General features: G+C 47.6%; 1 protein-coding gene across 2 annotated transcripts in view; it reads right to left on the bottom strand.

Annotated features, from left to right (window-relative positions):
- LOC143923711 (uncharacterized) overlaps window positions 1-15,227 on the bottom strand; it is a 512,582-nt gene extending 497,355 nt beyond the window's left edge. For both annotated transcript variants that reach the window (XM_077447518.1, XM_077447519.1), the window contains exon 1: window positions 15,080-15,227. In XM_077447518.1, coding sequence (XP_077303644.1) covers window positions 15,080-15,134 — 55 coding nt within the window. In that variant the 5' untranslated portion in view covers window positions 15,135-15,227. The remainder of the gene's footprint in view (window positions 1-15,079) is intronic.
- Window positions 15,228-16,853: the final 1,626 nt, after the last annotated feature.

Genomic DNA, 16,853 nt, shown 5'->3' with positions numbered 1-16,853 from the left:
CAGGCAGAGACACTGATTGGTTGAGTTAATTAATCCTTCTGCACTCAGAAGTTTGAAGAACTTCAAATCTTGTTTTACCCAGGCCATGCTTGAGCAGTCAACCCCCACTGGTTTTTATGGGGTTACCTCCCAAGAGTCTCCAGTATCAGTACACTGCCTCATTGTCATGGTTATGCAATAGAGTTCGTCTGCTTACCTGTCTCCATGTGTTCATTTCTAGAGACCAGCCGACCCTCACCTGACTGCTTTTAAAAACCATCCTCTGGCATGGCTCCACCCTAGTTCCTATCAGAGAGCTCTATATTAACCTGTGCACTGCAGGCCAGCCCTGCTGATCAACCTTTGTGTGTTAGCTTCCTGTTACCTGCCGTGTGCTCTGCAGTTATTCCGTTACCGACTTTGGCGTGTCCTTGACCATCCCTGTTTGCCTGTGATCCTGACCTTTTGGCGTGTCCCCGATTATTCCTGTCTGCTTGTGGCCCCGACCTTGGCTTTGTCTCTCACCATCCCTATCCTCCTGTTGCCTACTGTGGGTGCGAGCTGGGGGACCCTGGGGGTCGCGACCTGGAGCCAGTTGCAGCCAAGTCCATCCTCACCACTCGAGGCTCTGGTGAACACCTGCTGGCTCTTAGACTCCGCGCCCCAGGGAATCTTACACTCTATCCCCGGTGGGATCCATCTTGGTGTTCTGACGGCCCTGCCTTCCTATCACCTTGACCTCTGTCAGCAGCAGTCAGCCGTAGGGTCCACAACCTTGCGGTGCACTCCTAATCCCTACGGTGTGCATCTGTCACCTGGTCTCAGGGTGACCTGACAGTTTGATCAGCCATGGACCCGGCTGACGTGCCGCTCCCTGCAGTCAATCTGTTGCAGGGCATAGTGCGGAGACTCGAGACCCAGGAATCTAATCAGACTCAGGTGATGCGATTCCTTCAAGATCTGGCTTCCCGCTTTGAGCAGCTACAGGCTTTCTTGGGAACCCCGAACCTGCAGCCTCAAGTACAGTCTGCGACTGCACCTATCGCACCAGTCGCATCCATGCATTCATTATTACTGCCAGCTCCGTCCCGTTTCTCTGGGGACTCCAAGGCCTGCAGGGGCTTCCTCAGCCAATGCACCATTCATTTTGAGGTCCAGCCTCAAAACTTTCTGTCTGATCGGGCAAAGGTGGCCTATATCATTTCCCTCCTCTCTGGTGAAGCTTTAGCCTGGGCTGCTCCCCTGTGGGAGAAAAATGATCCGGTGGTTTCCAGCCTGTCCAACTTCTTGAAGATCTTTCGTAATATCTTCGAGGAGCCAGCTCGGGTTTCTTCTGCGGCTAGTGCCCTTTTACGCCTTCGTCAAGAATCTTGTTCTGTGGGACGATATGCACTTCAGTTCCGTATCCTCACAGCTGAATTGAGCTGGAACAATGAGGCCCTGGTTGCAACCTTTTTACATGGCCTCTCTGACCGAGTGAAGGACGAATTAGCAGGAAGAGCTATTCCCGCCAGTCTGGACGATGTAATTTCCTTATACAATCAGATTGACATTCGTTTCCAGGAGAGGTCCTTAGAAAAAAGACGCCAGCACCCCCTAGGTCCTAGTCAATCTGAACTTTTTTCCCGTCGCCCTGTGGAGCATCCTCTGTCTGTTGAGGAACACATGCAGCTGGGCCTGACCAGACTAACCCCCGAAGAACGTGCTAGATGCAGAACTCTGGCCTTCTGTCTTTATTGTGGTGGCAAGGGTAATTTTCGTGACTGCTGCTCGCTTCGTCCAGGAAACGCTCGGGTAATACATTTGGAAGGTGGAGTATTGGACCCAGAAACATCACCTTCTCGTCTTCTTCTTCCGGGGTTCCTTCATGTAGGCACTTCTCCCCAATCGGTCCTAGCATATCTGGACTCCGGAGCTGCCGGCAATTTTATGGACTGGAGAACTGCTTCTTCTATAAAGCTTACCCTTTCTCCCCTCGCTACGCCACTGGTAGTCTCGGCAATTGATGGCACTGTGCTCCCAGGGGGTCCTATCCGTTTCCAGATGCTACCTATTAGGATGTCGGTAGGGATACTCCACCAGGAGTGGATCTCCTTCCTCATCCTTCCCAAGGCCTCTACCCCCATTGTATTGGGCCTTCCTTGGCTACAGCTCCACTCGCCAAATGTGGACTGGGTCTCTGGGCAGATTCTGGCTTGGGGCCCTTCATGTTTCTCGTCCTGTCTTCTCAAGGTGAGCCCCAAGGGGAAACTTCCCATTGCTACCACATACGTATCGTCTGATCTTCCCACGGCATACAGCGATTTCCGGGATGTGTTCTGTAAGAAGTCTGCTGAGGTGCTTCCTCCCCATAGATCTTTTGACTGTGCTATTGACCTTGTCCCTGGAGCAACCCTGCCCAGGGGTCGTACCTACCCTCTGTCCATTCCAGAGACCCAGGCCATGTCTGAGTATGTCGCCGAGAATCTGGAGAGAGGTTCCATCCAGAAATCCTCATCGCCTGCAGGAGCAGGGTTCTTTTTCGTTGCCAAAAAGGATGGTACCCTCAGACCCTGCATCGACTATAGAGGTTTAAACGCAGTGACTATTAAAAACCGATACCCCTTACCTCTAATATCTGAGCTATTCGACAGGTTAAAGGGGGCTTCCATTTTCACTAAGTTGGATCTCAGAGGTGCATAGAAATCTCATTCGAATACGGGAAGGTGACGAATGGAAGACTGCGTTTAACACTAGGGACGGGCATTACGAATACCTGGATATGCCTTTTGGTTTGTGTAATGCTCCAGCTGTGTTCCAGAACTTCGTCAATGAAATATTCAGGGATCTACTGTACCAGTTTGTTGTCATCTATCTGGATGATATTCTCATCTTTTCCTAAAATCTGCCTGCTCACAGAAACCATGTACGCACCGTACTTCAGCGCCTTAGAGAGAACAATCTCTATGCTAAAATGGAGAAATGTTCCTTTGAATGTTCCGCGGTCCTGTTTCTGGGATGTTTTGTTTCTAGTGCGGGTCTTCGCATGGATCCCGGAAAGGTCTCAGCCATTACCAACTGGCCCCTTCCCGCTAGCCTCAAGCCCACACAGCGTTTTCTTGGCTTCACAAATTATTATAGGCAGTTCATAAGGAATTACTCTTCCATTGCCGCGCCCATTATCACTTTGACCAAGAAGGGTGCGAATGCCAAAGACTGGCCTCCCGAGGCTGTCTCTGCGTTTCACGATCTGAAACAGGCCTTTGTCTCTGGACCTCTCTTGAGGAAACCAAAGCCTGAGGACTCATTTTTTATTGAAGTGGGAGCTGTGCTTCTTCAGGACTTTGAGAAGAAACGTCAACCATGTGCGTTCTTCTCCAAAAAAAATTCTCAGGCAGAGAAAAATTATGCCATTGGTGATCGGGAACTTCTCGCAATTAAATTGGCGTTGGAGGAGTGGCGTCATCTCTTGGAAGGTTCCCCTCACTCCATAACGATCTTTACTGATCATAAGAATCTACAGTACCTACAGAATGCTAAACGTCTGAACCCCAGACAGGCCAGGTGGTGTCTCTTCTTTTCCCATTTTAAATTCACGATTACGTACAAACCTGGTTCCTGCAACGGTCGAGCTGATGCGCTCTCTAGGTCATTTGACACTTTGGACAAAGAGTCCAACCCTGATCCTGAGCCGATCATTCCTACCTCATGCATTGTTGTCCATTCTACCATCCTGGAATCTAAAATTCCTCCTGGTAAGACCTTTGTTCCCACGGAGCTTAGAACTAAGATCCTTCGTTGGGGACATGATTCCAAGGTGGCAGGTCATGCTGGGTTCCTCCGATCCTTCCTGCTCATCAGTCATCACTACTGGTGGCCTAATCTCCGCTCGGATGTTAAAGACTATGTTAAGGCTTGTCACGTCTGTGCTCAGTCTAAATCTTCCACTCAAGCCCCTGCTGGTCTTCTCATGCCCTTGCCCATTCCTAAGGAGCCCTGGTCTCATATCGCCATGGATTTTATCACTGATCTTCCACTGTCGGAGAATAATACGGCCATTTGGGTAGTAATCGATCGGTTCTCCAAGATGGCTCATTTTGTTCCTCTTCCTGGTCTCCCTTCTGCCCCTGCCTTGGTTCCCATTTTTGTACGAGAGATTTTCCGCCTTCATGGTGTTCCTTCTCATGTCGTTTCGGACAGGGGTGTGCAGTTTACTTCTCGTTTTTGGAGAGCCTTTTGCAAAACCCTCGACATTACCTTGGATTTTACCTCTTCTTATCATCCCCAATCCAATGGCCAGACTGAGAGAGTTAATCAGGAGTTGGAGGTCTTTCTCCGTACCTTGGTCTCTGCCCATCATGATGATTGGGCTTCACTATTACCATGGGCTGAGTTCTCCCACAATAATCATGTCAACGTCAGTTCTCAGAAAACACCCTTTGTCACTGTTTATGGAAGACATCCTCAGCTTCCTCTTCCTATGATTTGTTCTTCTGACACTCCAGCTTTGGCTACTGTTCAGGAATCATTCAATTCCATGTGAGCTGACGTTCATGATTCTCTCCAGAAAGCTGCCAACAAATTCAAGAGTTTTGCTGACCGTCGCAGGCGTAAGCCACCTTCTCTTCAGCCAGGAGACAAAGTCTGGCTCTCCACCAGGAACATCAAACTCCGGGTTCCTTCTCTCAAATTTGCTCCAAGATTCATTGGTCCGTACACCATAAATTCTAAGCTGAATCCAGTTTGTTTCAAGCTCCAGATTCCCAAAAGCCTCAAAATCTCTAACTCCTTCCATGTTGCCCTTCTGAAGCCTTTAGTCCTCAATAAGTTCTCTCCTCCTCTCTCTACCGTAGCACCGGTCTCTGAGGATGATCAGGAGTACGAGGTTAGCCAAATTTTGGATTCCCGACTCTGTAGAGGCATTCTCCAGTACCTCGTGCACTGGAAAGGTTTTCGCCCTGAGGAGAGGTCGTGGATTTCGGCTTCCGAGGTCTTTGCACCTTGTCTGTTGAGGAAGTTTCATTTGAAGTTCCCCTCTAAACCTGGTCCCAGGTGGGGAAGGGGGAGGCCTCGTAAGAGGGGGGGGGGTACTGTCATGGTTATGTAATAGAGTTCGTCTGCTTACCTGTCTCCATGTGTTCATTTCTAGAGACCAGCCGACCCTCACCTGACTGCTTTTATAATCCATCCTCTGGCATGGCTCCACCCTAGTTCCTATCAGAGAGCTCTATATTAACCTGTGCACTGCAGGCCAGCCCTGTTGATCAACCTTTGTGTGTTAGCTTCCTGTTACCTGCCATGTGCTCTGCTGTTATTCCGTTACCGACTTTGGCGTGTCCTTGACCATCCCTGTTTGCCTGTGATCCTGACCTTTTGGCATGTCCCCGATTATTCCTGTCTGCTTGTGGCCCCGACCTTGGCTTTGTCTCTCACCACCCATATCCTCCTGTTGCCTACTGTGGGTGCGAGCTGGGGGTCGCGACCTGGAGCCAGTTGCAGCCAAGTCTATCCTCACCACTCGAGGCTCTGGTGAACACCTGCTGGCTCTTAGACTCCGCGCCCCAGGGAATCTTACGCTCTATCCCCGGTGGGATCCATCTTGGTGTTCTGACGGCCCTGCCTTCCTGTCACCTTGACCTCTGTCAGCAGCAGTCAGCCATAGGGTCCACAACCTTGCGGTGCACTCCTAATCCCTACGGTGTGCATCTGTCACCTGGCCTCAGGGTGACCTGACACTCATAGAAGTCTGTGAGGATTGACTGAGCAGGCACAGCCAAAAGGAAGAAAAAGTTTTCGGCTGGAGGCTTAGGACTGGGTAAGACAAACTGCATCCTCCTAGTTTTGTATTAAATGTGGATGGGTTAGAACCTTTGCCATCTCTTTAATTCTTTATAGTGCAATGCTGTTTATCTTTCAATCATTATATTAAAAAAATTGATTATACAATCCCTATTTAACATACAGTGATAAATAACACTCATTGGGCTTTCATCAGCATCTACTGATGAAGCCCAATGAGAGGGTGACACGCGTTTAGAGGGGAGGAACAGAGCCCGTGACATCACGCAGTCAACGTGAGTCCATGCCCTTGGTGAACGAGTGTATGTTTTTTATATATGCTGTTTTAACCTTTGGATCTTGTAAGTGTGCCTTTTATTGGGGGCTTTTTTTTTTAAGAAAAGTACAAACGGAGAGCACTATGGTATCTGTGTTTTCTTGTTACCTGTGAATAATCTTATTGAGAAAAGCGAAGCTGAGCTGTAAGGAGGGAGAGAAGGAGGGTGTTTCCTGGAAGTTACCTAAGCGGAGGTTCACACAAAAATTGAACCTCAGCTTTTCGGAACCTCCTCCTCACATTTGGCACCTTTCAGGGGGAGGGGGGTGCAGATACCTGTCTAAGACAGGCATTTGCACCCACTTCTCGGCAAAGACTCCTGTGGGAGTCTATGCCTCTTCCTGTCCTGTCACATCTCCACTCCATGTTGCCTGAAGCCAAACGCCTGAAGCTCAAACAAGTTCTGGAGCTTTTTTTGTCGCTGGAATCGGGCAGATTTGGGCATTTTTGGCGTGTTTGTATTGCTATAGAAATGGATGGAAATGCGCCATTCTGCGTGATTTTCTGCTCAAATGAAAAACAGTAAAAAATAAAATAGTAATAACATAATGAAATAAATAGATGTAAAATAAATACACAAATAACTATCATAAACAAGTAAAATAAATGAATACTTTGTAATAATACATTAATAAAAGGGAAAATTTATATCAAATACTTACCATAATTTTCCTTTCCTGGTGGACTCCATGGCAGCCTACGTGTGGGTTAATCCCGCCCCCTCATACCTCATAGGACCCCACTCCCATAAATCTTTGCTCTGGCCCAGAGGCCGTGTTCCATAAATTTAGCCTACTCCAGCCACTGGGAGGGAACTTCTGCTGCCATGGAGTCCATCAGAAAAGGAAAATTACGGTAAGTATTTGATATAAAATTTCCGTTTTCCTGACAGACTCCATGGCAGCCTACGTGTGGGAAATAACTAGCCATACACACCCGGGTGGTCAGAGTGCTGGACAAAAGAAAAAGGTTTAATTGGCACTATCAGACAAGATACATAAACCAAACTTAAGAGAAGATAACAAGGCTGGCTCTATGCAGTAGTGTGCCATGAACGTGTTCATTGAAGACCACGAGGCCGCCTTGTAAATAACTTCTGGAGCCACGTGACGTGATGCCGCCCATGAAGAAGATACACTTCTAGTTGAGTGAGCAGTCACCACTTCTGGAGGCGCCAAGCCCTTGGCTTTGTAAGCCCACTGAATAGCCTGAACAATCCATGCTGCGATAGATCTGGAAGAGGCACGCATTCCCTTATTCTTCCCATGAAAAGAACAAACAAGTGATCAGTCTGACGAAAAGAAGCTGTAGCCTCAAGATACTGACTCTCTGAGCTCTTCCAACATCTAAGGCCGCGTACACACGCGCGGACTGTTCGCCCAACTTTGTCCGTCCAACAGTTTCGGCAAACAGTCCGCTCAAACTTAGCATGGACGGACATGGCCACACACGACGGACGAACAGTTTGCTGAAACCGTGCGCGATGACGTGAACGGCACGTACGACGGGACGAAAAATACGACGTCCTATACACTGCAATGCAACCTTCCGACGTGGAAATCCTTTCTGAGCATGCGCGAGACTTAGTTGGCCGAACAAGCCTACACACGAGCGAACAGTCCGCTGAAACCTTGTTTCAGCGGACAGTTTTTCGGAACTTCCGTAAGACCTTGTTCGTCCAACTGTCCGCTGAAACTGTCCGCTGAAGCCCCACACACGAGCGGACTGTCCGCCCAAACACTGTTCAGCGGACAAGGTTGGGCGAACAGTCCGCGCGTGTGTACGCGGCCTAAGGGATGAACACTGGAATCCTTGGTAGATCTGAATGTTGGAAGAACAATCTCCTAATTGTCATGAAACACAGATGCCACTTTAGGGTTTGAACCCAACATAGGAATTAAAACTACCCGATCAGGAAAAAGAAAGAAAAAAAATCTCAGAGAGCTGATTTCAGAATCCTCTTGGCCGATGTTATAGCCACCAAGAAAGCAACTTTTAGAGAGATTCATTTGATAGAGGATTGATCTTCATGTTCCAACTCTCTACCTGAGAAAAAAAAAAACAGGACAAGATCCCAATTAGAGAATCTTGGCCTTTTCTGAGGTCTGAGCTTTATTGCTCCTTTTAAAAACTACTGAGTAAGAGGGTGTCTAACCCAGGAAACGCCTATAAAAAGGCAGAAATTGCAGACACTTGGACTTGCAGTGAGATGACTGACAATGAGAGATCCAAGCCCGATTGTAGGAAGCCCAGGATATCATGTATCTTTGGGTTATTGCAAGAACCTGCAGTAGAAGAGGTGTAGTGTGCATACTTTTTCCAAATCCTCTGGTAGACCCTGTTGGTGCCTGCTCTTCTGGCATTTAATAATGTGGAGATGGCCCTACTTGGACAGCCTAGGGCCCCCAACCTTCCCCTCTCAAGAACCATATCAGATGTAGATGGTCCGGGCATAGATGTAGAATTGCCCCTTGTGATAGGAGATCTGGTCTGGAGGGTAGAGGAACTGGCTCGGAGTTGCATCAGCAGTGGAAACCATGGCCTGTCTGCAAAGTACGGGACTATCTCCACTTCTTCCATCCTGAGCCTCGACAGAAACCAGAGAATGACAGGAACCGGGGGAAAGGCATAGGCCCTGTGGAACCGCCAATGGTCTGTCAGAGCATCTATCTGAAAGCCTGGGGACACTGAGACCTCATGTAGTATCTCTCTAGTCTGAAGTTGCACAAACAAGTCTACTTCCGGAATGACTCCCAGGGACAGGAGTCCCGGACCCACCTGAAGACTTTGGAGGGGAAAGTCCACTCGTTGTCCAGAAAAACTCTTGACAGAAAATCTGCCTAAACGTTCTGGACTCCAGGGAGATAGATAGCTGTCAGGTCGGCCAAGTTTTTCTGGGCCCAAATCATGATGGTCTCTACTCCCTTTGACAGGGAAAGACTGCGAGTACCCCGTCTCTTGATGTATGTGACTGCCGTTGTGCTGTCTAGTCTTAGAAGGACTGAGGCTCCCGCTGTTAAGTGGTAAAAGGACTGCAGAGCGCAGAACGCTGCCCGGAGTTCCAGAACATTGGAGACTATGCTGTGAGAGGGAAAATTCCATATGCCTTGGGCTACTTCTGTCAGGCAGAGAGTGCCCCAGCCCCTGTTGCTGGCATCTATAGTGATGGTGACCCAAGACAAAGGTGCGATGGAGTGACAATTGAGGAAGGTTCCTCTGTTGTAGCCACCAAGGAAGGCTCTCCCGCATGAATGAGGTTGTTCAGATAGCGTGATCCCGAAGCTCTGGGTCCCACTGCTGGAGGAAGCCCTTCTGAAAGGGCCACATTTTCCACCAAGCCCACTTTACCATGGGTGTTGCCACCACGGTGCCGACGATCTTTAAGCATTGAGAGACTCGCAGATGAGAGGATGACATTGTAAGCCAAACTCTGTCCCAGGTTACTGGATTTTTTCCAGGGGTAAAGAGATGGTGCTCTTGATAGTGTTGAAGTGTGCCCCAAGGAACACCAGGGACTGCGTAGGATCCAGATGGCTCTTTTCCAAATTCAGAAGCCAACTGAACTCGAGTAGAGTGGAGATGACCTGGGATCAGCAACTGCTCCCTGTCCCGAGATAACAACAGGTCGTCTAGACAGTGATACTGACGGATACCTCTGGACCTGATCAGAGCCACGACAGCCAACAATAGCTTTGAAAACACACAAGGCGATGTCATAAGCCCAAAGGGGACACAGGTGAACTGCAGATGGATTTTATCGATAGTAAAGCGAAGGTATTTCTGGAATTCTGACGCTATCGGAACATGGAAGTAGGCATCCTTCAGGTTTATAGACACAAGCCAATTGCTTGGTTGGATTGCTTGACTGAGCGTGAGTAGTGTCTCCATCTTGAACTTCTTCTTGATAAAAGAATTCAAGTGGGTTACGTCTATAACTGGCATCCAGGAGCTGTTTTTTTGTTTTGTTTTTTTATTCTACACCATGAAGAGGGGTAAGTAGACCCCTTAAAACCTTTACTCGGCTGGAACTGGAATTGCAGCGCCTTGAGCCACAAGGGAGTCTGTATAGGACAGAAGAATGAGCTTTATCTCTTCCGAGAGAGGCAAGCATGCCGACTCGCTCTGTCTGGGCAGGCACAATATCATAAAGACTTGCCCCTAAGTCCACCGGAAGATACCCCTTTAAAAACGTCTGGCCTGAAGGCTGTTTTTTTTTCCAGGTCTTCCTGAACTCATGGCCAGGCCTATAGCGGCGAGCATCCCTTGCTCTATCTGAACCTTGCCTGAGCTGTGTTCTCTTCTGGCCACAAGGCACGCCTAGCCGTGACAGATGACAGCATGATCCAAGCCACCAGGCGAATTATGTCTGTGGAAGCCTCACCCAGAAAAGCCACCGCCAACCTTAGCTCATAAATAGGTGAGCTCCTGGCCTCTTCTTCCGAGATGCTCTTCAGAGAAGCATCCACGTCGTCCGTCCAGACTTCCAACGCTTTATTAAGAGCTGCGAGAGCTAGAGCTGGTTTGCAGGTCATACCCGCTGTAATGTAGATCCGCTTGAGGTCGGTATCAATTTTCCTCTCCAGGCCATCCCTAAAGGAAATAGTATCCTCCAATGGAAGTGTGATGTGTCTCACCAAGCTCAATAGGGCTGCATCAATGAGAGGAGCCGACTCCAGGTGTTTTAAATCCTTGCTTTTAAATGGATACATTTTTGATACCTTCGTTAACAGGCTATTCTTCCTTTCAACAACACCCCATTAATCAGTAATTATTGTGCCAAGTACACCCAAAAAGGGGAAATTGGGGCGTCTTTTTTGAGGTGTTTAAAATATTTCCTCTGTTTGGAGGGTGCCTCCACTGGCTCTTCCCATCTCAAAGCTTCTTTGGCAGCTTTGACCAGCTGTGGTACTAGGGCAAATTCAAAACCTGCACCAGGGTCATCTACCTCCACCTCACGGTCTAAGGCTTCAATTGAGGGATGGCTCGGCTGTGAAGGGCCTGGAGCCTCTAAATCATCCCTAATAGGGACTGACCGTGTCGCCAGCAGGGTTATGGGTATGACCAGAATACGCTTTACTCAGGGTCTCACTGACCACCTTTCTGACCAGTGTTTCCACTTGATGGTCTCCACCCTCTCTCTCGCGCGGCTTTAGAAAAGCATCGCTAGCAGAGGGATTTGCCTTCAGGAACCTGGGCCCCGCATACCCAGCAGGCTTTCCTCACAGAGCGGCTGGAGTGACGGTGAGAGCAGGGCTGGACTGGGACAGAAATTTGGCTCTGGACTTCATCCAGACTGGCCCACTTACATTTTGAGTGTCCCATCACCAGCCCCCTTACATCAGAGTGTCCCATCACCAGCCCCCTTACATCAGAGTGTCCCATCACCAGTCCCCTTACATCAGAGTGTCCCATCACCAGCCCCCTTACATCAGAGTGTCCCATCACCAGCCCCCTTACATCAGAGTGTCCCATCACCAGCCCCCTTACATCAGAGTGTCCCATCACCAGCCCCCTTACATCAGAGTGTCCCATTAGCAGCCCCCTTACATCAGAGGGTCCCATCAGCAGCCCCCTTACATCAGAGTGTCCCATCGGCGCCCCCTTACATCAGAGTGTCCCATCGGCGTCCCCTTACATCAGAGTGTCCCATCGGCGCCCCCTTACATCAGAGTGCCCCATCGGCGCCCCCTTACATCAGAGTGTCCCATCAGCACCCCCTTACATCAGACTGTCCCATCACCAGCCCCCTTACATCAGAGTGTCCCAACAGCGCCCCCTTACATCAGAGTGTCCCATTAGCGCCCCCTTACATCAGAGTGTCCCATTAGCGCCCCCTTACATCAGAGTGTCCCATTAGCGCCCCCTTACATCAGAGTGTCCCATCAGCGCCCCCTTACATCAGAGTGTCCCATCAGCGCCCCCTTACATCAGAGTGTCCCAACAGCGCCCCCTTACATCAGAGTGTCCCAACAGCGCCCCCTTACATCAGAGTGTCCCATCAGCGCCCCCTTACATCAGAGTGTCCCATCAGCGCCCCCTTACATCAGAGTGTCCCATCAGCACCCCTTACATCAGAGTGGCCCATCACCAGCCCCCTTACATCAGAGTGGCCCACTGAGCCATCGGCCCACCGGGAAACTCCCGGTAGTCCCAATGGCCAGTACATGCCTGGGTGAGAGTGTCACCCAGAGGTGGCTTTAGATTCCTCTCTGTGGTGCCTAGACCTAAAGGGAGATCTATGACGTCTGGAGCTTGAAGAGAAGTGACGACTTTGAGACCTAGGACGGTCTTTGCCATGGTTTGGTGTTCAAACCTAGAAGGGCTGAGTGAAAAAGAAAGGGTTAAGAGCTCCTGAATGAGTGAGTCCAAGCATTACAGGCAGAAAATAACTAAATTCTACCTGAAGTGCAAGGGTTGGCCACAAGAGGGCAGTGACAGAGCCATGGCAAGGCAGTTTGAAACTAAAATGAACCATTAAAGAGGAAGTAAACCCTGATGAGTTTACTTCCTCTTTGATTCTCTGCAAAGGTAAAGCATAATGGACTACTATGCATCGCATAGTAGTCCATTAAGTGTCACTTACCTGACACAGGAGCCAGCGAAGTTACCACTGTCCCCTGTAGTCCGGCGCATCCATCTTTTTGGTGGGTCTCACTGCTCCGCCACTGTCATTCGGCGAAGCCGCGATGACGTCACTCCTGCGCATGCGCACGGGAGCCGCCACATCGGCATATCGCCGCAGACGGCAAACCGTGTAGGTTTAGGAGATATTTCTTGGACCTACAGGTAAGCCTTAATCTAGGCTTACCTGTAGGTCAAAGTTGGTTGTAAGGGTTTACAACCACTTTAAAGCTTTATGAGAAACAGGAGTAACAACAGACATGAGAGAGCACATAACAAACGTAGCCAGCAGCCAGTACCTAGGGAGCATGCAGCAAACAATTTACCTTGTAATCCATAGACCAGTGCCTGGGGAAACCGCCATATAAGCCTGCAAGTCATCCCAAGGAATAGCTGCTTTGACAACTATTCAAATCTGCCGCCATTAATGATGTCACCTCCCCCAAGCGTGCCTGCCCCGGAAAAAAAGGTCGCCACCTGGTGCCGACCAAACGCTTATGCGACCGCCGCTGCCATTTTGGTGAAACCATGCCTGCACAAAACAAGCACAGAATCTTTGTTCGCGGCTTGCGGATGCGCAGACAGGTCCTGCGACTTCCTAAAACGGCGAGCTGGTCGCCATGGCCACTCACTGGAGCTTGATAGAAAATAAGGAGACACACAAAACACAGAGATACGGCTGCCATATAAAACGAATATCTCTGTACATTACCACCACCACGGCATGATCCGGACCAGAACCTGGGACTGGGGAGCTGTTTGCTCGACCCACCGCCCGATTGGGCGTTTACAAGGCCTCCCGCTAGTAGCTGGGACGTTTGGCCATATTACCGCTTGCCTGCCAGTGGCCAGGTTAGTAAGCTCTTCATGGTATCGCATCATATCGCCCATGTCCACCTGCTAATAGCTAGGATTGCTGGACTCCAGAGAGGATCACCGCTAACCACCAACATATCGCCGTGCACACCGCCAGGCCTGGATTACAGAAAACTTCATGAAAAGGTAAGACTTCATCTTGGTCCTAGGAGGAGGACAAAAAAGGAACACGGCCCCTGTGCCAGAGCAAAAATTCATGGGAGTGGGGTCCTATGAGGTATGAGGGGGTGGGATAAACCTACACGTAGGCTGCCATGGAGTCTGTCAGGAAATAATAATTACACTCTAACCTAAAAAATATTAAATATTATTATTATTATTATTATTATTATTATTAATAATAATAATAATAATAATCATAATAATAATAATAATATAATAATAATAATAAACACCCAGACCCGAACAAAAAAATACATTATTTTTAATAATAATTTATTTTGTGTTAGGGTGTTTATTATAGTTATTTGTTATTATTTTATTTTTTCAAGGTGTAAGTGTGAAAGTTAAGGGTCAGTTATTTATTTATTGAAGTTATTTTTTTTTATTTAGACCCGGTTCACACAGGGGCGACTTGTCAGGCAACTTAGCCGCCTGACAAGTCGCGTTCCGTTCTGTACTATGGAAACGTTCTAATAGGAACGACTCAAGTGGCTCCGACTTAGAAAAAGGTTCCTGTACTACTGCTGGACAACTTCAGGGCGACTTGCATTGACTTCTATACAGAATTCATTTTGCAAGCCGCCGCTGAAGTCGTGTGCAGGACGCCTCTGTGAGTCGCGCTGCAAGTCGCGCTGCCCCATGTGTGGACCGGCCGTTATGATTTTTATTTATTTGTGTATTTATTTTACATGCATGTATTCATTTATTATTATTTGTATAATAATAAATAAAATAATAATAATAAATAACCCTAACCCCCCCAACGCCTAATCCTAACCCTAACCTAAACTGAACTTGGACCCCTTAGCCTAACGAAAAAACATTATAATAAATTAATAATAATAAAAGAAAACAAAGCTAATGGAAAAGTTAAAAAAGCTGAAATGCCTAGCAACAGATAATAGTTTTCTCTATTGGCTAATTTTAAAAAACACCAAAAACGCTGCATACAAACGTGCAAAAATGTGCCTAAATAGCGTGGAAAAACGCCAGAAAAGCACTCAAAGACGCTACGCTCAGCTGTGAATGCAGCATAATGGGGAGGATGAGTACAGAGGTTTCCTGGGAAGCTGGAAAAACTTTGTGTACAACAATGAGAGACAGTCAGAACCAAATGTTATCCCCCGGTAGTCAAAGTGGAACAGAATCTTGTCATTTATGGTCACATTAAGTTTACGTATCCCAATAATTAAAGTGAATCTCCATCTTCAGATTACGGGACTAGGAGAGAGCAATATTCACACTTCCTTGTGCCTGAACATCACATCATAGTACAGATCTTCTCCATTATATAGGCTATACATAGTTAAATGAACAGTTCACCATTGATAAAAGATTAAAACTCACATGTCTGGTGTATAGAGAGAAAAATCAGTATTCCCAGAATTGTCCTCTCCGCCATCCCGAGTCTTTGTGGAATGATTGCCCTTTACACCGATGTGCCAACAACACACTGAACAGTCACATGAATTTCTTTCACTTAGTTTCACTTTCATACATTTTTTTTTTCTTTTTCTTTTTTCCCTGTTGTGAAAGAGAAGTCAGGTGACCTAAAAAAAAAAAAGGGACCAGTCTTCTCGTAAAGATTTTATTTTTTTTTCTTGTGCGAGAACAGGTATGAAGCTGAATTAGGAGTTCACACAGCTTCTTAACCTTTACACTGCCAGAGCTGTTTTTTTCATTTTTTGCACACATGCTTAAAAAATAAAATAACAATTTTAGCCCTGAAGATTACATAAACCCACCCCCCCCCCCCCCCACACACAAAAAATAATAGATATTTTCTGAAAGCAGACACCCTAGAGAATAAAATAGTGGTAGTTCCAAATTTTTATGTCACATAATATTACAGCAAAGGTCTAGGAAAAGCAAAATGTCTGTAAAAAATACATTAAAGTTAATCTTAGGGCATAAAAACATAATAAATGACCAGGGGCGGACTGACCATTGGGCCACTCGGGCACTGCCCGAGGGCCCTCATCAGGGTTGCCAGCCTCAGTAAAACCAGGGACAGTATGTAAAAATCTGTGTTTTTCTTTACATCTGTCTCTGAAATGTCCCTTACCAACATCCTTTTGGTCTAAAAGTCCAGAGATTATAGCTGCCCCACCTCTCCAGTACCTTCTCAGCCAATAGAAACATGTCTGTGTATACTGTGTGTACATGTAGGTGTATACTGTGTGATTGTATACTGTGTGTGTGTATACTGTATGGCTCCATAAACTCAGATTGCCTGGGGGCCCCATAATCTCCTATTGCCCTAAATGTTTATAGCGCAAAAAATACAAAAACGCAGGGGTGATCAAATACCACCAAAAGAAAACTCTATTTGTGGGAAAAAAAGGACGTCAATTATGTTTGGGTGTGACCGCGCAATTGTCAGTTAAAGCGTCGCAGTGCCGACTCGCAAATAATGCTCTATTCAAGAAGGGGGTAAAATCTTCTGGGGCGGAAGCAGTTAAACAGTAGTTTGCCTATTAGCCTTGAAACATAAAGAAAAAGTCTAGTTTTGCCTCCCATTGACTTCAGTGGGGTTTGGGGCTCACGGACTGCCTTCTGAGTTCAGCAAAGCCAAGCCAGCTTCACTCATCCTTATTGTCATTCTGTGGCTGCTCACAGATTGCACTCACAGGTACAATTGCCGTAGTTCTGCTTTCTGCACAGATTTATAACTGACATTTTTACATACTGGAAACAGACTGTAATTTCCATCTTTTTTAGCCAGATAAGCAGGGGATTTTTTGTCTTGGTTTTCACATACAGTATTTTGTTCCGGGTTCAGAGTCAAGTTTGTTTTAAAATACAAAACTTTTGGGCGTGTTGAATTTCCACATTCCTGCAGTGCTCAGTGGTTATTGCCGCCAATCACTTAGTCACTAAAAGGCACAGTGGTAGCTTTTAACAGGGCCATTCGTTTAACTACAATTTGCTGTAATGGTCAGTAGCAATACCTTACAACTAAGGTCCGGGCTGGACTCAGTTGGGCCTCAACCCATAGGAAACTATCCCTTGAGAGCAAGCCACTGCCACCCACTCAGTGGGGGAACTAGAGTATGCATTCCTCATCCTCCCCGGTAATTCTGCCACTGGCTCGCCTCATCCTCTGCACAGGTGAGGCTGC

Source organism: Lithobates pipiens, unplaced genomic scaffold, assembly GCF_037356315.1.
Source record: "Lithobates pipiens isolate NorthernLeopardFrog02 unplaced genomic scaffold, aLitPip1_a1.2 Scaffold_22, whole genome shotgun sequence".
Classification (NCBI taxonomy): domain Eukaryota; kingdom Metazoa; phylum Chordata; class Amphibia; order Anura; family Ranidae; genus Lithobates; species Lithobates pipiens.
This window is presented reverse-complemented; position numbering and strand designations above follow the sequence as displayed.